This window comes from Alosa pseudoharengus, unplaced genomic scaffold (assembly GCF_046254945.1).
Source record: "Alosa pseudoharengus isolate Yale_2024_CS ecotype anadromous, Long Island Sound unplaced genomic scaffold, YU_APseudo_1.1 YU_APseudo_1.1_scf_18, whole genome shotgun sequence".
Taxonomy (NCBI): Eukaryota; Metazoa; Chordata; class Actinopteri; order Clupeiformes; family Clupeidae; genus Alosa; species Alosa pseudoharengus.
The window spans coordinates 34988274-35011023 of record NW_027468650.1 but is presented as its reverse complement, the minus strand read 5'-3'; the positions used below and the strand labels follow the sequence as shown (position 1 = coordinate 35011023).

General features: G+C 45.2%; 1 protein-coding gene across 1 annotated transcript; it reads right to left on the bottom strand.

Annotated features, from left to right (window-relative positions):
- Positions 1–14327: 14327 nt before the first annotated feature.
- Positions 14328–22096, bottom strand: eef1e1 (eukaryotic translation elongation factor 1 epsilon 1). Its single transcript, XM_076291065.1, has 4 exons — positions 22013–22096; positions 20950–21147; positions 17277–17372; positions 14328–16319 (listed from the first exon to the last, which is right to left on the bottom strand). Exons 1-4 carry the CDS (start codon positions 22094–22096, stop codon positions 16176–16178), a joined length of 522 nt encoding a protein of 173 aa, XP_076147180.1. The 3' UTR covers positions 14328–16175.
- Between the last annotated feature and the right edge of the window lie 654 nt (positions 22097–22750).

Genomic DNA, 22750 nt, shown 5'->3' with positions numbered 1-22750 from the left:
GTCATGGCAAAAAGTGATAGGTGTGTATCCCCACCGTCCCCACCTAAACTGACGCCTATGTTGTTGATAGACTACACTAATTGTCATTGACTCTTTGGTACATTTCTCCATGATTTGACGACAATTGCTTGTTTAGACAAATTCTAGGCCTATTTATGCATAGCCTACTGGCATTTATGGTGTGATAGGCCTACTAAGTGCACTAAGTCAGCATAAATGATGAAATCTTTTTTTTATGCACAGCAAATTAGAGTAAATTATTCTAGACAGCAGATGTCAGTATTGTATCATTATTTGCTCTGGTCTAAGGCTAGAGCATTGGCCACTTTTATGTAGAGCATCAGCAACTTTTAATATGGATTCTTTCAGATTTAAACCTAAATAAGTGCCTTGATGAAAGACTACATTCACACATAAATTGATTACAATTAATCTGATATAACTTGTTATAACTTAAGCCTACCATTGCTAAAAACTAAGCTAGCCTAAGTTGTTTAAAGAAACAAATTGTAGGCTAATTGATTCGCTGTGACATCTGTAGTAGTAATATTGTAGGCTAATGACACAAACAAGAAAATAAATTGAAAAAAAAAAAACAGAGACACACACACAGTATAATTATTAAAAGAAAGGTAATATTTTTGGAACAAAAACAGCAAAGCATGTAGTTCTAGTAAATGACCACTGGGAGGGGACAGTGTCCACTTGAGACCGCAGAAATGTGCTCTGTTAAAATAGGCTACAAAGGAAGCCCACCACCCATAAATGAAACCACTGTAAAAAGTTATGTTGATAATATCATTAACTGGTTCAAAAAGTTTGTATAGCAAGTAATAAGTGGTTCTTTAGGTAAAAATACACATTTATTGGTGCTATAAAATGAAATTGTAAATTGTGTACGTACAGCGACAGCACCTGGAAATTCGAAGCTAAAGATGTCATTCTTTAGTGTCTTTTTTTCTTGTGTAACAATCAAAGGTTGCCTATTATTGCCTTTAAAGGTTAATATAATTACTGTCAAATAGCTCTTGGGTTTAATGATAAATAGCGGCAGACACACAGCTCTTAAATACAACTCCAAGCAATTGTACATGCTTATGCGTACAGGCTATATAAGATGATGACATTAATGTTGTATTGAATGAAAGACTTATTTGAAAAGCAGAAAAAATAGAAGCAATAATGAACCCAAAAATGAACCCAAAATAAAATATAATGTGTTTTCTGCAAAAGGCATGAAATGGCATTGAATTTCTTGATTGAAAACTCCAGGGTCATTATTTATCCTTGACTTTATTTTGAAAAATTAAAAACAATATTTAGAAATATATTTAACATATTTTAATTCATGGGTATCATGACATAAGTACATATTCTGCTTATTTTAAGTAATAGAAAATATAGAAAATATGCTTACTCTCATTCATGCCTGAGCTAACTAAAGAGTGAAAGTGACATGCTGCATTCACCCAAATCTATTTTACAAGTTGCGCAAAAGTCATCCTAAAATCTATCATATTTTAGTGGTTGTAAATCTTTTGATTCTGTGGAGCATCTGAACATATATGCAATATTCTGTAAATTATGTTTATTGTTGTTAAATATGTATATTTGTATGTATATTTGTTGTTAAAATGATCTGTAAAATGAGTGTATTTATGTTTAAACTCTGGAACTCTCGCTTCTACAGCAGATGCATGCATGGCACTCTGTGGCAGGGATGGCAAGTAGTTTTAGAACAAAGCTTGCATCGGCATAATGACTTGCCCTCTGTCTGTGTACATCATAGTCTGCTGCATGGCTTTACGTTTCAGGTTGCACAGAGTAGGCTATCGCGTGCTACTGCTCCTTGCGTGAGATGTGTAATGTGTAGTGTCTCGCAGGTCCATTATCTGAATTTGGGAAAGAATTATTTGTTGTCCTGTGTTATAACAGATCACCATGACAAAAATACAAGATCAAATAAGGACTTTCAGGACAAAGTCTAAAAGTCAGCAAAGTTGATGAGTGTGTTTATATAAAAATATCTTTCAAGGGCCTGTATTTTTAACTATATATATTTTTTTTAAATCAATAATTCTATTCAATTCAAGTATACTATAATCATTACCACTTTTTCCTTTATTGTATTTATCTATGACAGATTTTTTTTATTCTAGTAAAAAATAACCTAATTTGATTTCGCATGGTTATTTTGAATGTATGGCTTTTCATAAATTGATTATTTTTTAATTTGTGGTCACTTAATTTCATTTATTCATGTATAAAAACATTTATATTATTAGTATCTACACCACAATCCTACAGAGTTTGCATTGGGCATGCATCTGTCCCTGTGTTTGTAGTGTGGGACTGCTGCGTTTGGAGTTGGACATGTAGCGGTGGATGGCAGTGTGGCAGAGCGGTGATGTGAGGCTGTGAAGGAGCTTTGCCCTCGGTGAGCGCCGGCTTGGCTGCGATCCTGGAGCACTTAGTCCTCAGACGCATGGCGAGCGTTCTGTGGGAGGTCTGGTCTCTTTGAGTGGTTTACAAAACATACCCATCGGGCCTCGGAGTGCGGTGGCGGCTTCAAAAATACAACCCCCCACCACCACCACGATTCACCCCCATCCACCCCCCCCCCCCACACACACACACATACACACACAAACACACACACATACACACACACACACACACACACACATCCCCCTCCTCTTCTCCAGCTCCTAACGATGGTGCTCATATTACCCAATGGGTATAATTATTTTGCATTACATTGCTCTCTTTCTCCCTCGCTCCCCCCCTCTCTCTCTCCATCTCTCTGTGTTTCGCTCTCTCACTCTGTGGCTGGGTCTTGATCCGGTGCCCTTAGAGAAAGCCAGAGGGACCGAGTGGGTCGTTCACAGCAGGCTGAACACCAGTGATGGTGGCTGGGAACAGGTGGGGGTGGAGGGTGGAAGGGAGGTTGGCGGGGCATTACTCACCATCCAGGCCCCTGGCAGGGCTGCTCCTCCTGGGGCACGCGCACCAACCTGCCTGCCTGCCCGCTCGCCTCTGTCTCTTACTTCCTTCTCTCTCTCTCTGTCTCTCTCTTTCTCTCATTTTTCTATCACTTTCTCTTCTTTATTGCTGTTGCTGTGTTGCCCTTCTGTGTGCATGTCTTACTCTCTCTCTCTCTCTCTCTACTCTCTCTCTACTCTCTCTCTCATTATGTGTTCCTCTCTCTCTCTCTCTCTCTCTCTCTGCTCTTGGAGTGGAGTCTCTGTGGTCCTCGGCTGCCAGTGAGGCGGGCATCTGTTCCTTGGGCAAGAGAACAGGTCACTCACCCTGACGCCACTTTACCTCCCCTGAGAGCCAGAGGCTACCGCTGCTCTCTCCTCACACGCGGTGTGGGGTCTGCGTGCCTGCCTGTGTGTGTGTGTGTGTGTGTGTGTGTGTGAGAGAGAGAGAGAGAGAGAGAGAGAGAGAGAGAGAGAGAGAGAGTGAGCTTTGACTGGGCTCTTTGGTGGAGTGGCATTCACCTCAGGCCCCTACACACTGGCAGGAGGGAAAGACAGAGATGTCAGGAGAGAGAGAGAGAGAGAGAGAGAGAGAGAGAGAGAGAGAGAGAGAGAGAAGGTAACATTCACTGGCTGAAAATCAACATATGTGGTCATCATCACCATTGTCGTGCGTGTGTGTGCGCTTTTCTGGAAATCCCTGTTTTTTTCTCCCTGCTGTCGCAACCTTGACAGCGATGTCTCACAATGTTTAAAAGCTCCTTGGGTAGAATAATTGTGTCGTTTACAATTAGCGCTCACAGCGACACACAACCTCCCTCCCACTCCCCCCAGAATTTGAGGAGCCGATAGTGTTTTGGTGTGTGTGTGTGTGTGTGTGTGTGTGTGTGTATGGAGGTGTGCGTATGTGTGTGTGTGTGTATGGAGGTGTGTGTACGTGTGTGTGTGTGTGTGGGGGAGGTCTCTGTCCTCATGTGGGGTGTGGCGCGGTGCTGTCATTCCTCTCAGCACTGCTGTCGGCTGGATACAATCAGACCGGGGGAGCGTTTGAGCTGATGCCGACAACAGACAGGAGACGAGAGGAGAGTAAAGGATACAGAGAAAGAGAGAGAGAGATTGGGAGAGGCAGAATAGAAGAGGAGATGAGGAATCGTGAGAGAGGTAAAGAGAAAAGGAAGAGAAGGGGAGAGAAGAGAGGGAGGGAAGAACAGAAAGGGAGAAGAGAAAAGAGATGAGATGGAGGGACCTGTTGAGGGAGACCTCCTGCACAGCGTTGGCTCTCAGAGTGACAGCCGTGGGAGAGGAAGGGGACATTCTCTAGCGTGAGCCAAACAAGTCCCCCTGGCTCAGCTGCCCCCTGATTTACACACACACACACACACACACACACACACACACACACACACACACACACACACACACACACACACACATACACACACACACACACACACACACACACACACACACGCATGAAGAAACACTATACAACCACAGACACACACACACATTACACTCACACACACCTATGCATATACTGTACACACACAAACATAAACACTCAGTCACAAACTGACATACATTCACGCACACATCCACACACACCTCCACCTCTTTCCCACTCATCTCAACACACAGGAGAGGAGACGCAGAAAGAAGAGAGGAGCAGAGGAGGTAGCCTACTTGATGCTTTGTGGAAGTTTGTTCTCAGGGCCATGGTTTCTGTAGTGGGACAGAGTGTGTATGTGTGTGTGTATGTGTGTATGTGTGTGTGTATGTGTGTGTGTGTATGTATGTGTGTGGAGTGGGGTGAGGTTGGGGGTTGGCGGTGTGACTGGGGTGGGGTGAGTGTGTGTATGTGTGTGTGTGTGTGTGTGTGTGTGTGTGTGTGTGTGTGTGTGTGTGTGTGTATAGGGGGTGGGGGTGGGGGGGCGCCCGGGGGCGGCCATGTTTGGAGCGCTGCCTCGTCAGATTAGGCGCACGCCGGCTGGGTTTGATGGCCAACCTGGACAGACAAGGCCTGGCAGGCACGAACTGCTCAGGCACATGATGTCAGGGGGGGACAAAAAAAATTATCCACCGCGAGACCAAGGAGACAGATGACACCCAGCAGGAAGCGAGAGCCAAATCTGTAAGCATCCACAATCCAGCTGGCTAGCCCTAGGGTACCTGTCCCTATGAAGTGGAATCCACATCACCCCATGAGCTGTCAAATTAGCTCACAAGACTGGAAATGCTGAAAAGATTTGGCCCCTCGTAGCAAAGAGGGAGTATTATAAAATGTTATTAATTCATCTTTGCTTCCTGTCCTTAAAAAAATACCAACACACTGTTACGAGGGAGGAAGAGGAGAAAAAATCACTATGAAACAAAACAAGACGAAACAAAACAAAACAAGGCACCATGGGAAAGGGGTATAGAGAGGTAAAGCTGAAGTCAAGCCCCTGTCAAGTACAACCTGTAAACGGCAACACAGCACTCGCAGAATGTCCTGTGAAATATAGGTTCACACCCAGAGATAGTCGTGTGCGACATACGTTATCTACAGACATACACTATTATTAACTGAGAATGCATCGCATACATGGTGTGATTGTTGATAAACACATTTAAAGCAACACACATGAAGAGACACATAGAGAGACATAGACACATACATGTAGTCAGAGAGTCAGACACACACACACACACACACACACACACACACACACACACACGTACACAAAGCCAGAGGCAAGTTTACAAATAATGCCAGTGTTGAGCAGTAACCTGGGAGAGTGTTGTGTGACATTTGTATTCCATTGTTTGTGTCTTGTTTGCGTCCTAATTCTGCTGGAGTAAAACCTCATCTTGTCAAGAGTAAAATATGTATGAAATGATACTACAGTATGGGCATACTATGGGGAACATACAGCACAAGAGACCATAGCTCAAATACTACAGCGGCCCATATTTTTGATAACATTCTTTTTTTTCTATTACTTGTTTCTAAACATTTTCTAGTAACTATTTTAATCTAATTTTAATAACAATGATAATAATAAAATCATTATAGTACTAGTGGAAACTAGTTGAAACAAATGGCCTCTCACAAATATGTCATAGAATGCTGCTACTGGAATTTGTATGTCTGTGTTTTCTTTACATTAAATGTAAATGTATCTAAATAAATACATTTTATGTCATTTATTATGTATATTTATGAGTCTAATCTATGCATTTTTTTACTGATATATAGATACATACAATTTAGTACGTCTGTTTCAGTATTATTTCAGCCTGCATCGGCTTACGAATTTTCATGGACAGCATGTGTAGCATTTTATGGTATCTGTACAGTAAGTCTGTATGTATGTATGTTTCTGTTTTTAGCGTATGTGTGTCTGTGTGTGTGCATGTGTGTGTGAGCTCCTTTCAGCCATGTGCTGCTCTGACATAGCCAGAACTCCTTTATGCCGAGTGTGTTTCCAGCGGCTGAAGGCCTTGGCGGGTCCCCGTGGACTCCTCCGATGTGTCGCCTCCTCCAAAGCTCCCCCCTGTCCCCTCCTCTGACACGACCCCCTCCCGGTGCCCGGCGCGGGGCCGTCGCAGTGCCCGCACGCCCCTCAGATGGGACCTGACAGGGAGTTTAGCGGCGTGGTCCGGAGTTGGAGCTGTCGGAGGGGAGTGGGCACAGACAGGGGGCTCCTCCAGGGGTGACGCTGTCGCCGGACTCCACTCAGCGTCAGCATGGACGAGAGAGACAGAGAGAGAGAGAGAGAGAGAGAGAGAGAGAGAGAGAGAGAGAGAGAGAGAGAGAGAGAGAGGGGAGAGATGAGGAAAAGAGAGAGATAGAGAGAGAAAGAGAAAGAGAGAGAAAGATAGAGAGAGAGTAACAGAGGAAACAAGAGAGGGAGAGGGAGAGGTGGGGGTTGTTGCTCTTTCACCCGGTGCCCGGTCTCCCCCCATGTGACAGTGCCCCATTTCACATATGCATTTTCACCCATGCTCTTTTGCACAGCTACAGTGCTGTGGTGACACACACACACACATACAAACACACACACACACACACACACACACACACACACACACACACACACACACATCTGTCTGACACACACATGCCTTTTTGGCAGGAAGTGAGCTCCTTGGTCAGCCAGGTTGGTGATGCCGTCTACACACACACTGTTGTCAGCCCCGAGAGCCTCTTGCCTGAGAGACAAAGAGCAGTGTCCACACATGGCATTCGTATGTGTGCATATGTCTGTGAGTGTGACAGCCCCAAGCAATGTATGAATCTGGCAGATAGTATGAATGTGCTGAATGTGTGCAGTGTAGGTAGCTGTGTGTGTGTGTGTGTGTGTGTCTGTATGTGAGTGTAAAGTGTAAGTGTGTGTGTGTGAGTGTGTGTATGTGAGTGTAAAGTGTAAGTGTGTGTGTGTGAGTGTGTGTATGTGAGTGTCAAGTGTAAGTGTGTGTGTGTGTGTGTGTGTAAGAGAGAGAGTGTGTGTGTGAGAACAGACCCTGCCGCGGAGGCCCCAGTCACTCATCCTCTTGGCTGGGAGGAGAGGTGTCACTGAGTGGACCCGGGGCCCACCGTCCTCCCCTTCCACGCCGTGTGTCCCTGCAGGGTCATCTCAACTGTCTTGGACTAAACTTCACCCGGCCCTTCCTTCACGCTGACAATTTTTATGAAAGGAGGCAAAGAGCGATATCATGAATGTGGCGGGAGGCGAGAGGTTTTTAGGGCATTCTCACACTTAGCCCAGGAAAAAAAAAATGAAAAAAAAAAAAAAACGAAGCACCCACCTCCAGCACCAAAGAAGTGGCTTATCATTTCCCGAATGAGAGGAGAAAAAAATGAGAAGGAAAAATTACTGCCAGGATTAATTATCACACACTTACACCAGAGCAAATCTGAAGTTTGCTCGCTTATAAAATGAAATGAATAGTTTTGAAGTGATAGAACACTGCCGACTGTGATGCTTTGGCCATTTGCGATACTCTATTTAGGCCCTCTTATCCACCTGCCCAACTTCCTCTCCCTAAGGACCCATGTCATCTAGTTATCCATGCAGTAACACGCCATGTAATGGCATTACGACAAATAACACACTCTGTTAACACCAGTGGCACTTGAAAAGAAGAAAAAAATCTCCCCTCCTTTCATTAACGTCATCACATGTGTGTCCCATGTACACAGGGTGGGAAGAAATGTGACAGATACAGCTGCTGTCACAGCACAACTGGTCACAAGGGGAGTCATAAACGCGGACAAAGAAAGAGCCAATAAGAACACAAGAAGACGTTTGCTAAACTGATGGGCTTGGAGAGCGTGCTGAGTCGTGTTGGTTGAACAGCTGAGGACAGATGGGAAGACGAGACACAGGGACCTTTGTGGAGGGCCAGACCGGGCGCAGTATCCTACTGAGATAACGCACACACACACACACCAACATCACCATCCATCGCTGGGCCATCAATGAGTGCTTTGATAACACACCAATCCGGCGCCTTTGGCACGGACAGCCTGAAGCCTCTTAGTTCAAAGGCAGAATGTGTGTGTGTGTGTGTGTGTGTGTGGTTTGGGACTGGGCTGATCAGCAGAGAACACATAATGAGTGTGGAGATCGAAGGGGGTAAGGGTAAAGGAGAAGTGTGGGTGTACCGTGAGATAAGCACATCACACACACATTACAAACACACACACACACACACTCCACTCCACACACCCTGGTCTGGGCACAATGCCCCAACTTTGTCTTTACCCCCCCCGCCCCCCTCCCTCCACCCTGCCCCTCTTGAGTGCAAATGTCAATTTCACGCGGGCCACAACGATGTATGTTTTTCAAAGAACGCTCTGATCAGCTGTGAGTCATGTGGGACTAAGTTTAGCCTGAAAGAGGAGCTTTCTTTCCCCCAAAAACCCCCCGATCCAATTCACAACTCCCATAATTCCCCCACTGGCTCAATCTAAAACAAACGGCCTTGAGTGTCATGACTTTAAGGGATTAAAGCTAAAGAGGGCAATCTCAGAATGTCACTTCCTAATTTGACATATTGGCACTGATGAGCACAGAGTTGACACCCATCCAGGGTCCCTTAAAGGAACTTGTTGCGTGAAGACCATCCCCTAACTACTAACAATGCCCTCTTTGAATCATGATCGAGAGAAACACCTTGTAGGTCCAGTTGCGGAGCACAGAGCAGCATTGCTGTATCCTCGGACAGACATAATCAATTTGATAGAACTCATGCTAATCAATATGGCAGATGTCCCTTATCATGCTGTAGTTTGGGCTTCCTTTCTCCATGGGTGCTTTCACATTCACTCTTACCATACAATAAAGCAGGTGAGTGGAAAGATGAGGAATGTCATTCTGTGAAATATTATGTAAGACCTATTACACACGTTTAAATAAATACACTGTAAAGATCAAGAAATAAAGATAAACTGTTTTTAATTTTGCTTCACAAAGTTAACTATGTGCTAGCTATCAAATTAAATCTGACTACATGCACATGTGTTATGAAGACAAACAGACAAACAGCATTTGGGAGGCCGCTGATGACCTCTGACCTAGAAAATAACATCAACAACAAGACTTGCAACTTGCAATAAGATGGTGCCAATGGAGACACGGATAGCGCTGTTAGGGGGAGGTGGGGGTGGGGGGTTATGCTGGGGTACAGTGGCCTTGGACCCCAGCTGGCAAGCTCTTCAAGCTCTCCCACACACACACAGACACACACACACACAGACACACACACACACACACACACACACACATCCACCCCTACCCCCAGACCCCTTTCTCTCTCTCCTCAACACCCCCATAAGCACTCTATTGAGCCAGGGTGTACACAGCAGACAGTCATGTAAGCTTGTGTGTTTGTGTGTGTGTTTTTGAGATGTGTCAGTGTGTATGCCTAACTCTCTGACTTTCGACTGCAATACATTTGTGAGGTGTGTAGAAGTGTGTGTGTGTGTGTGTGTGTGTTACAGCCTGTGAGTGTCTGTAAGTATGTGTGTGTGTAAGTGTCTGTAAGTATGTGTGTGTGTGTACAGAGGGGGAGACGTGAGCATCGTCAGGGCGACGGTGTCTCCAGCAGCTCTATGCCCTCAGTCCAGTACGGAGCCAGTCATCGGTGAAGCCCGCCCGCCCGCCTGCCTGCCCGCCACACAAGGCTGCCTGCGGGACCTTCGCTCTCTCTCTCTCTCTCTCTCTGGCGTTCGCTGAGCCACTGAGGAGTAAAAGGTGCACTTTCTGGTTCATCACCGTGCCCTGTCAAGGTTAAATCATTAGTGACACACCGACTGGCAGCCCTCAAGTCTCCCGGTTAGTGCCCCCTACGCCAGCAGGCCCTGTGTGTGTGTGTGTGTGTGTGTGTGTGAGAGAGAGAGAAAGAGAGAGAGTCTGTGTGTGTGTGTGAGTGAATGTGTGTGTGAAGATGGGGTTGGTACTGCTCATCTATGCCACTGTCTTTGCTTTCTGTGTTTTCTCTTCAGGAGATGTAGGGAAAGGAGATGATGAATCAGCGTCTGCAGCAGAGCTTTGGCGGTTGTAGGGTATATTACACAGGTAATTTGACAGGGATGGTTAAACAGTTTACATCACCACAAATATTATAAAATAATACAAATAGAACACTTATTTGACTTATTTTTTAGAAAACTTAAAATTGAATGGGGATATCTAATTGAATCTAAATGACCATCAGTGCTCATGCTGTTGTTTGCTTTTTCAAATGTTTGGTATAAATGGTCTATACTAGGTTTCAAATAACCAAACATAAATACAGTCTTTTTATCTGTTTGTGGTGAGAAGGCCTTCAAATATATTTCCAGTGGTTGGAATATTTATGTCCAGCGCTGTTACCTTGCCAGATTAGAACACAAGGCAGAGAGGTCAGCTGTGAGCCTGCTCTGTAGCCGTGCGTGATGTTAAGCCTCAGCTCACGTTCCTCTGTCAAACGTGTGTCACAGCGTTTAGTCTCTCGTTAGTGCAAACGTGATGAGATGGCAGACAAAACGGTCCTGCACGTGAAACCTTAATTTCACTCCAGGTTTAAATAAATTAGTCAGGCCAAATTAAAGCCAGCGTTCTCGAGCATGACAACGACATGATTAAAAATTCAAAACGTCGTCGGGTGACACATATGCAGATGAGTTGGTGGGCAATGATAATGAGACACTTTATTCGTGCTGGTGGTCATTACAGGGTTGCTGAGGGCACTGACCGTCTCTTAGCCCCTAAACCGCAACCCCCTCCCCATCATCCCTGCCCCCCCCCCCAACACTAAAACACAAACCCAGGAATACAACTCCAGGCACAATGCCATTCTATCAGCCGATTGCCCTGTGGAGCCCTTAAGACTGCTTTTTAAAAGTATCGTCTTTGTCATGGGATTTCAGTTGCAATTACTTTTAGTATCACTTCACACCGGGCCCCGAGCAGCCCTCAAGACTCCCCATCAGAAGGCATTAAGGCAGGAGGGCACATTAAAGTTCCATGGCAAACCTGTGGGGCATGGGGGTGACTGTGGAATGCCCCTGTGTGGACGAGTAGAGATCGCTACCTACTTGTACGCTGGGTGCATGTTACATTGAAACCAACACTATCTGTTGTGTGAGCCTGCCTGATTAAGCTGCTTTAAGAGTAGTAGTAAATGTGTTGTAGTGATATTTATAGCTGATGCATCAAACCTAATGAGCGATACCGTGCAGATTCTTGATGTGGATATGTGGAAGGCATTCTGTATATTTGATATCTAGGCCTAACCCTAGGTAATAAAATTACACTTGTAAACTGAAATGTATTTGGCATTTTGACACATGTAAAATAGTGAGAGAATAATAATTTTCTGATTAGAGATAGCCGGTTACTTATAGTCTTTACAGCGTAATTACTTGGTTCGTAAGGGCTAAATAAGGATGGTTGTTCCCATAGCATGTCCACAGACCTCACCCTCAACCTTGGTGCCCTCCAGCCACATCAACAGCCCCTTGAATAAATGCCTGAACACACACATGGTGCACAGGCTCACACACACACACACACACACACTCACTCTCACACACATAGAACATCTGACCAAGGACAGAAGCTGCCTTGGTGCAGCTGAGGCAGGTTCCATCGAGGCGAAGCGAGGCTAATTCTGGAACAGTCTGTCATCCGTGCCAGAGTTAAGGTGCGTTCTCCCGGTGCCTCAGGTCACACACATGTACTTTACCACCTTTTGCGGAATCAACCGCCCCTTCTGTGATTGATGAAGTGAGCGAGTGCATCTCCAAGACTCCCAAACCACACACCCCCCCACACACTCCCCCACACACTCACACACCTGGTCTCCCAAGACAACAAGGACTCAACAAGACATGGCTCTACTTGCATCAAGGTGAAAGAAAAAAGGGAGCAAATCAGAGATAAAAGGCTAGACTACTTCTGTTGAGCCACTGTGTACTCACAATGGGTTTACCTCACTAAGGCTGATTGGCAGCACTTTCATGACTATGTTTTCCCTCCAAATTCCTCTGTTCTGTAATGGTGTCTGCAACCACAGTGGGAAAACTGACTGAACAACCGCATTTGTCTCCTAATGAATCTAATGAATCAACTTTAGTGATACATCATCTTCATCAATGACTATATGTTTTTAAAAACTTCAAAATGGAACAAACACGAACATTGCCTCTCAGCACAGGAAGCCTGAGTCAATGACTATGTTGAGAGCTGCTTACGACAAGAGACCCCCACCACCCCCTCCCCTTTTTTTTCTTGCCCAAGCTGTCATGTAATTCCGATAGACAATCAGATGCCATCTTTATGGGCGCATGGTAGAACTGTCACTGTCTTTCAGTGGATGATAACAAGGGGGCTGTCAAAACCGCTTACTCTGTGCTAATGTGCCTCATGCAGTGTTGATTGTTTCATTGAATCAATCAGGGCGTGCTTGTTTTTGCCATAGCCATGTCTCATGACTTTCTTTCTTACCCCCCTCTCCTCTCCCCCCTAACGCTCATCTCTTTATCTTGTTAACGAGACATAACGAACAGTTGGTGCTGGCCTGACAAACACGTTACGGCGACATGATGTAAATACAGAAGGATTTTGCCTCTTAACGCAATGACGGGGCAGCGGCTGTGATGTTAAAAAGCCTACAGATTCCCCCTTGAGGAGGCACGCTAACTTTTTGTGTGCACTAAGTTAGCTCCGCTGGGACACTCAGAATCGAGGCCTAAGCTAGAAATCACTGTGCAACTTCTGGAGCTGCTTGGCTCTCTGTAGGTAAGACAGCACTGAGGTGTCAGCATCCAGATGCTAGAGTGCCTCTGGCTTGGTGGCTGTCCTGACCCCTGCCACATCTCTTTTCCCAGAATACCCTGAGGCACTGTGGGACGACGCTAGGTGCTAGCTGGGGTCTTGTCACACGCTAAGTAAATGGGACTCACGGGGGCACTGTTAGAACCCTGTCGACACCCGCAGCCATTTGACTCCTAACCTCCAGGAGACCAGGGGGTCCGGCAAATTAACCGTGCCTCGGTTGCCAGGGGGATTAGGAGCGCAAGGCTTGAGCTTGGTGGCCCCGTGTGGTGGCGCTCCCCAGCTGGGAGGTGCAGCTCCGCCTTCGCAGGAGTGCGGAGGAGGCCGCGCTAATTGGGCTTTCAGAACCACCCCTGCTGAGGCTTTCTTCCCAACTTCACTCCTCCATCTGCAGTTTGATCATCTAACAACCGCAAGTTGGGAGGACCTTTTTGACCGTGACATTTTGACACAGTGCCATGCGAAAGTCAGCACTTGGAAATATTTGAAATGTATGCTATAGATTAAGAGTCACTCTTCACTTCTCTCTATTCAAGCAAGACAAAAAAAAGTTTGCCAAATGTCATAATTAAGCACCAAAGTCAAAAGCCTCATGAGAAGGTCAACGGAATGTCAAACTCCTAAATCTCTCAAACATCTTTGTGGGCCATCACGCCCCACTGTGTCAAGCTTCTCTTATATTGGCCACCAATTACATCTAATGAGGCCAAGAATAAACATGGGAAACAGACAAGCTTCTGTGGACTTCCCCTTATCTAGTCACAAGTTTCGTTCCAATGACAGTGAGATTTGTTTTCCCCTTCAGAGTTTACACTTCTTTCTCATACACACCTCTTTGTTCGAAGCAAACGGACTCGCAGTGGAAACGCAGCACATGTCAAAAGCCAGATTCTTTGCATTCTACAGCAGAAAGGGATTTGTTACTGATTGCAGCCGGACACACAGAAAGGAGGGAGTGTGTGTGTGTGTGTGTGTGTGGGGTGGGGTGGGGTGGGGTTCAAAAAAAAAAAAAAAAGAAAGACGACTCGTAAGACTGCACTTAATGGCTTTGTGTTTTCCCTTTTTATTCATTGGCACAGGACGACAAGTTCTGTTGACGTTAAATCACACAAACCTCAGCTTTAAAGCAGCAGACATTTCATAAAGAAGGCTTAAGGGGCAGGCGAAACACAATAAAAGATCAGAGGAGGCAGAGGAGAGTTTTTATCAGCGTAATGCATTGCAGATAGGCAAATATGCAATATGACCAACTTTCATTACACAAGGATTTTCCACTGCAAACGAAAGGGGACAGACCGACTCAGAACCTTATTGGCAATGTGCTGCACGAAAGGCATGTAGCCTACAATCCTACACAATGACAATGCTAGCTGTACAGCAGTGTACCACACCTTCATATTGTAACAAGGAATATGTCTAACCCATACCAAAAATATAGATCACAAACAAGTGAAACATTGTTACATTATTCATGACTTCATGGCTGGAGCCCTGGTTGCTCATATCACATTGTCTAGCCTAAAGAATGGATTGCACTGGTTATCTGCACGACAGCTGGCCTTATGAACTCCAGAGCATTTCAAGCGAAGTTCAGCTCAGCCATCGGGAGCAGACGCTCGCAGCCTTTCCGACACTGAACAAAAAAAAACAAAAAACCTTGCAGCCAATCGAGGCCATTGTTTTTGGAGAGAGGAAAGCGCGTCTGCGCCAGGGCTTGTTGTTGTGTCACTGGCGGATTTCCCAGCCCACGGTGCGGCCAGGGGGGACGTGGGTAAAATGAAATGACACACGATGCGTGGACGTCACCCGCAGCAACCCAGTGGATGTGCTGTAGCAACTGCAGCAGCAATAGCTATCTGCTCCATCTCTCCCTCGCTCGCTCTCTCGTTTGTTCCTCAACCACAGCTGCTGCTGCAGGCTGGCCTCTGGCCCTCAGCATAAACACACAGGCCAAGTCGAGCCGAAGCGACTGATCTGAACTACAGGCTACTGCCCACATGAGTGGTGGGAGACTAGGAGGGAAAGGGATGGTGGGAGAGGGAGAGAGAGAGAGAGAGAGAGAGAGAGAGAGAGAGAGAGAGAGAGAGAGAGAGAGAGAGAGAGAGAGAGAGAGAGAGAGAGAGAGAGAGAGAGAGAGTGGGTGAGTGAGAGAAAGAAAGATGGGGGGACTGAAATGGAGACAGATAGGGAGTGGGGTAAAGGCATGAGAGAGGCTGAAATGTATGAGGCTTCATAGATGCAGATGTAGTGGGATATGTGTGTCATGGCGTGTGTGTGTGTGTGTGTGTGGCCAAGATTGCCTGGCTGTTCAGTTGTAACAGAGAAAGCCAAACTGTCAAATTTGACTTGGAAGATGAAAAAAGGAGAAAAAAACAAGAGGCAATTTGTTCCCATTGTGGAGTTTTCCTCTTTTCACATCTGGCTCAAATGTAGACAAACCTTAATACATCTAAGAGCCATTGTTATTCCTAGCAGTCCCTTGTGTAGTGGCATCCTAACAGCCTTATAGCCATCCTTGCAAACATAAGTTAACACAAAAACCATGGATTCCAATGATAAAAACAAACAACACTATGACATAGGAACTAAACACAAGAGCATCAGGTTGGAGAACACTATTGCGTACTAGCTTGCCTTCTTCCTCTACCCTTGGGGAGGCAGACCATGATAATTAAGTTGGGGACGCTAAGCAGATTAGGATGGAATTTGCCTTCAGATACCCCCCTCCAAAAAGCCAGTCAGCAGCCAAATTGTCACCCGGCCCCTTCACCCACATAGTGGCCCCGTCCATGATGCCCACCTGTTTTGCTTTGGACGATGGGGGCGTGTGTAGAGGATGGAGGTGGTCGGGGGTGCGTGTGTGTGTGGAGGAAAGGGGTGGAAGAGGTCAGTGGTGGCCGCTGGTGTAGACTCTGTTCCTCAAGACCACTACAGGGGGCAGGTGGTGCCGGACGCCGGGGTAGTGCTGCATGTGGTCGAACCATCGGGTCACGTTCAGGTACTTCTCCTTGTCCATTACAGCTAAGTCCATCTGAGAGAGAGAGAGGGAGAAAGAGAGAGAGAATTTTATTATAATACTCTGTTTTGGCAAAACTAAACTGCCAATGAACAGTTTTGCAAATAAGGCTACTTTGCATTGAACTAACTTAGGTAAGACTGCAAGTGGAATAAGAGGCAGCTGCAAGGTTATAAAGAAGATGAGGTACGCAGCGAGAAACATAGCCACCAAGTGAGAGAGAACAAATTAGTTCAATTTGTGAAAATAGGTTATTGGATGTTTTTTTTTTCCCCAAAGTGACAGACTGAAAATACTAAATTACAAAATTCCTGCTCTTTCAGAGAGCCATTTCTCACATCTGAGGAAAAAAAGTTGTGGAACTGAGCCCGATAACTGCAGGGGATAATAGAATGTTAAAGACCACGGCGAATACTCGAATGAAAAGGGTGCTGGAGGTAAGGAGTGCCATTTGGCATCTTTTGAAAAACCGTGTTCAGGTAGGAGTGCGGTGGTGGAGGAGGAGAGTCGGAGAGGGGGAGTCACAGGGCCGAGCTGGCGGAGCAGGAGCGGGAGCTGCCGTGTGCCTGGGCGACCCTCGTTGCGAGGTTAACGACTGTGATTAAAAACAAATCTGACTCTCTTGTGCCTCGTGGCTGGTGGCAACGTTCCATTGCCGCCACACCAGCTGACATTTATGAACATGTGATCCACCCACCACCACCATCACCCCGACGGATCACACACACACACACACACACACACACACACACAAAGAAGAGACACTTTTCTGACGACGAGTTCAACCCCCTTAGGGCCCAAAAAACTTCCTTGGCCCCCTTCCTGGGCTGAAGACATCACTGCATCTTGTGTCAAGTTGCCTGCTCATGCCCTTTAACCATATGACTCTTCAATTGCAAGCCGAGCGTTGACAAACTGCCTTTTACTTCTAATATGATTGAAGTCAGGAATAATTACAGAGCTGCTACTTACGATGACGGGGTGCAGGCCATAGTACATGAGTGGGTCGGCGATGGTGATGTGATTCCCTGCCAGGTAAACTTTGTCCTCTAGGTATGTATTCAGATCCTGATGAGGGCAAATGAGAGGAAAACACACACATGAATGCAGCGGTTGGTATGTGTGGGTGGGTGTGTGTTCTGGTATGAATTTTAGTTGGAAGATGAATGCAGCGGTTGGTATGTGTGGGTGGGTGTGTGTTCTGGTATGAATTTTAGTTGGAAGAATATCAGTAGAACAAAAAAAAATTTTTTTAAATAGGCTTTATGCTGAAAATGTAATACTTTCACCTTAACTAGGAAGGTTAAATTGTAGGTTTCCACAACTTAACCCTGTAGTAAAAAAAACGTGTTTTATTAAATTTACTTATGTCAACATAGGTAAATAATGCTTGATCTACCATCTCCTAAAGCAAAATATTTTAGCTAACATTGTCCAGAACATTTAAAACCATCAACACTTTAAACCATACACATCTGAACATTTACATGATAAAAATTTCTTCAGTGGCTGACAAACGGTTCCAAAGTCACCAAATGAAGAGAACATAATTAATGAATTTGTCCCAAGGACAGAATCAGTGGCAGGTAAAATAATACACTCACGCCCAACTTGATATGTATTTAACCTATATATCTGCGAGTGCGTGACGGTGGGGGGTTTGTGTGTGTGTGTGAATAATGTGATGTGACCTGAGGGGAGGAATGCGCTCTGAACTCCGGCCTTGCCGGCCCTGGCACACAGATGCCTCTCAGGGGCCACGCACGTTCCCTACCCCACACCGCACCGCATCAAACCACCCTCCACTGAATCTAACAATCTAATGAAGCTTCTAAAAAAGTCAGGAAATGGAAAAAAAAAAAAAAAAACGGTGAGGGGGCGAAATCTGTATGTGTGTGTGTGTGTGTGTGTGTGTGTGTGTAAGAAAGACTGTGTGCATATGTGTGTGTATGTAAGAAAGAGTGTGTGCATATGTGTGTGTGTGTGTTTGTGTAAGAAAAAGTGTGCGCATGTGTATGAAAGAGAGTGTGTGTGTAAGAAAGTGTGTGCATGTGTGTGTGTGTATGAAAGAGAAAGAGAGAGAGAGAGAGTGTGTGTGTGTGTGTGTGTGTGTGTGTGTGTGTGTGTGTGCATGAGTAAGAGTGGTCTGCAGGTCTCGCGGGACAGGACCATCTTTAGCACTGGCGCGGCGCAGCATCTTCGGGGCTAATGGAGTCAGCGTGCGGCAGGAAGTGAGTGCTGCCAAGCAAGGCATGAAGCAGAGCAGACTCCTCCGCCGCTTCCCTCGCTCCTCTCCTCCCTGCTTCCCTGCCTTTCTCCCCTACAGCTATGGAGGAGCCGCCGCAGCAGCAGCAGCAGCAGCAGCCTAGACTTGGGCCCAGGCGGACTGGAAAGGGAGAGAGAGCGAGGGAGAGACAGAGGGAAAGATAGAGAGAGAGACACTAAGAAAGAAAGAAAAAAAGAAAGAAAGACAGACAGCCACAGAGACACAAATAGATACAGACAGATAGATAGACAGACAGACAGAGAGAGAGAGAGAGAGAGAGAGAGAGAGAGAGAGAGAGAGAGAGAGAGAGAGAGAGAAAGAGAAACCTCCCTCCAGTCCATTCCAGACCTTGCTCAATACCATGGAGTACAAGAGTCAACCCCCCCCCCCCCCGCCCCACACACACACACACACACACCACCACGCCTCTCGACTTATCCCCCCCATACACTGATATTTACTCATACTGCTGCTGGCTGGAATCTATGCAGCATAATACAGCCAGTACCTAACCTTGCTTTCTGAAACCCTAAAAACAGCAATATGGGTTAATATACTTAACAATGAATGCAAAAAAAGCACACCTGCAGTTAAAAAAAGTGGTTATCCAACACTGGATACACGTTGGCTAGATTTTATCTCGGGGTTGATGCTTTACACTATAATTGTAAGAAGTGTTGAGGAGGAGTACGTCTTTTCTTCTGCTCGGAATCAGAATTAAATAAGGAGGAATTTGGTTCCAGCTCATCAATAAGACATTGTCTGGGAACTCCAACAAAACCCTTCATTTTGTTCTCCAAAACAAAACACTAAAACACAAAATAAATGGACATGTCTGTCAGCTCAAACAAGACTCAAACATAAAGCTATATGGTTGAGTCCTAAACACCACACACACACGTCCTGCCACATCAGTCAAATCCGTGCCTCTATTTGTGGCAGCCCTCGCTCTCCCTCAATCTCTCTCAATCCTCCTGTTCCTTGCATCCTGACGGTGTTTTGACCGTTTGTCCAGCTCTCCTGAGCGGCCCAGACAGTGGACAGTAGGCCCCTGTGGGCACAGCACCGCATGGTGACCGCATGGCGACAGTGCTGGACGTCTGTTGATTACGTCTCTAAGTGCCACCATTACCAGTCTCTCCCCACACTATCATTCTAGAGCAGCATGACATTGTGTGTGTGTGTGTAGGAACACACAAACACACACACACACACACACACACACACACACACACACACACACACACACACACACACACACACACACACACACACACACACACACACACACACACACACACACACACACACACACACACACACACACACACACACACACACACACACACACACACACACAGCCGAGAGGCGCCTGTCTCATAGTGGCTCAAGCGGCTGCTTCACGCTCCTGACAGTGAGATGGAGAGGAGTGGACAGACACCCTGATCTAGACATTTAATCCTAACCGATTCCTAAACTGGACTGTATGGTGCATAAACTCACCATCGCCCCTAAAACATGTCAATTAGATAGAGCCAGCCTCTTCAGCCTCATCCGGCACACTGATGCTCATTACTAAAGTAATAGGGGCGCCGTCAAGCAGCGCATGGAGCTTCAGCTCTAAGGCTGTTAGTGTTGTCGTCTCTACTCGTCTCTACTCTTCCAATTGTGGCATCGGTCAGTCAATCACTGTGCCAGTGAGGGCCAGTCTGTGTGAATTAAAGTAGCACTCCAGTCTGAAATGGCATGTTCTAAGACTTTCAGTGCTGTGCAAAGATTTGGTTTGGCACCACTTGTCAATCTTTGCAACAGGGATGTTGAAAAAAATATGGATTCTGCCTACAGAGATTTGTTCAGTTTTTAAAAAAATCCATTTTCCCAGACTGTCTTCTCAATCATTCATACTCACTAAACTTCATTAAGTTTTGAGCTCAACAAACATCACTTAACATTACCTTTTATGTTTCAAAACTGAAGGAGTTATGAGGAGTTATGAACTGAACTGAAGGAGTTATGTAGGGGTACAATTATCTACAGAAGCTGAGCACAGCTTATGCACTTACATGTTATACATTAAGAACTAAAAATATTTAAAATATGGTAGATCATTATCACCAGAAAAAATGACTGTTCCATTTAACTGAAAACTTTTAGATGTTGATGGCCATGGATGTTGTGGGCTCAGAGAAGCATACCCAGTGGCTACCAAATGAAATGAATGGGAGGCACACTTCATAAGCTAAGGGAAAGGGTTCTTTCTATATGTCAAATGTCAGGAAGACTAAATATGGTGCTATCCAACCAAGCCTATAGTGACAGTGCAACATTCTTGGCCGGGCTATCACATGTCTTTCCCTGAAACAGGATAGTGTGGCATACCTTCAGTATGGTCTTGATGTCCTCTTTTACACAGCACTCTAGCCTGGCAACTCTGTACTCCAGCCACTGTTGTACCACGGCTCTCTCCTCTGCGGATTTTCCCAGAAGGTCAGGTCTCTTCGCCTCCTGGGTCAGCTGGGTGGCGATGGTCACCAGTCCAACCAGACCAGGTCCACTGTTGCTCTGGAGAACAGGAACCTAAAACACAACACACTCAAACATTAGACTGTTACCAGCAGTGGTGTAGTCTACTTGATATGCAGGACTATGCAGTATACCCACTTAAAAAAGTATCAACTTCTAGGTATACCCACTTAAAATAGGCAAGGATATGTATTAACATTTGGGGTACATCACAGTATACCACTGGTTACCAGTACAGTAATCAAGTCAAGTCAAGAAGTTGATGGTACAATTACATGAAAATGATAATATACAGTGCCAATTATGTTCAATTTAACTGACATGGATAGCTGTAACGTGATGTGCCCTACAAGCTAGCCACTGCAACCTCTATAACACCATTTAATAGTTACGTTAAATCTAAAATGTCATGTCACCCCTTCGGAACCGTTGCATTTACCTTTCCATACCGTATCATGATCTAACGTTAGGCTACATACACATGGCTCAGGTTTAAGTCAATCGATCTGCATATTAACCTGTACTTTTCCTAAACCTGCCTCAGCTGGGCAGGACCTGTGATAGTTCCTAGCATGTGGTGCATAGGCTACGTTAACTTAAGATACCACATTAGCATATCTGCATTAACGTTTTAGATAAACAATAGTGGCGTTATATTTGCCGCGTTCATGGCTTTCACTCATAAACTTACAATATCAAATAGATCAATGACCACACATCGAAAGTGGCAAAACAGACAATATATTCATTCATTGGACTAGCCGGCTAAGTTTGCTAGAGAGCTAACGTTAACCATATCACATGCATGGCAATTGTACATATCACGGCATGTAATAGGGCACTTTCTCATTTCAGCATCACGTCAGAATTAGCAATACATTTGTCCCATCATCTGATCCTAAAAACCTCCCCAAATCACCTTTCTGTCTCCCTGTGTGCTGTATTTATTAGGCTTTTTTAATCCAAGAAATTTCTCCAACGAGGACAGCTCTCTCAACGCCATCTTGGCTGCTGATTGTTGAGGGACACGATACCCCAAACCCATTGGTCCAATCTGTGCAGGACCCGCCTACCAATTTTAAATGGACAAAAAAGACAACAAGGCTCGAGGAGGCAGGCACACAGTGACCTATTGCTTTCTGCACATTGCATCAGTGAGTTTGATTTACTTTCAATGCGCAGGGGCAATACTTTCAATGTAAAACGCAACGAAAACATGTACTCTGTGATTATGTTACTTATTTGTCACAAATTATTTCTACCCAGGCACCCTGCACAAAAAGAGAATGCTTCCAATTTTGTTTAGACTTAATTCCATACTGTTTTGATTTATGGCACACAACACAACTTATAGGTATCTGCATTTTCTATGTATTAGCCTATCATATGATATGATTATAATTTGTAAAATCATATTATATGTTTGACACATATGTCTGGAACTAGGCAACACAACTAGCTGTGCAGGTTATTTATCTAATTTGTTGTAGGTTTGCCTGTATCAAACTAACTGAACAGAGAGTGACAAGGATGTTGAAATTATACTGTCTGATTCAGAAAAGCAGTGTAGTAACTTGTATCCATATACTTACATATAGTATAATTGGCTATATTTATTAGGCTACCATAACAGCAATTCAATTTAGTGTTGTTAGAC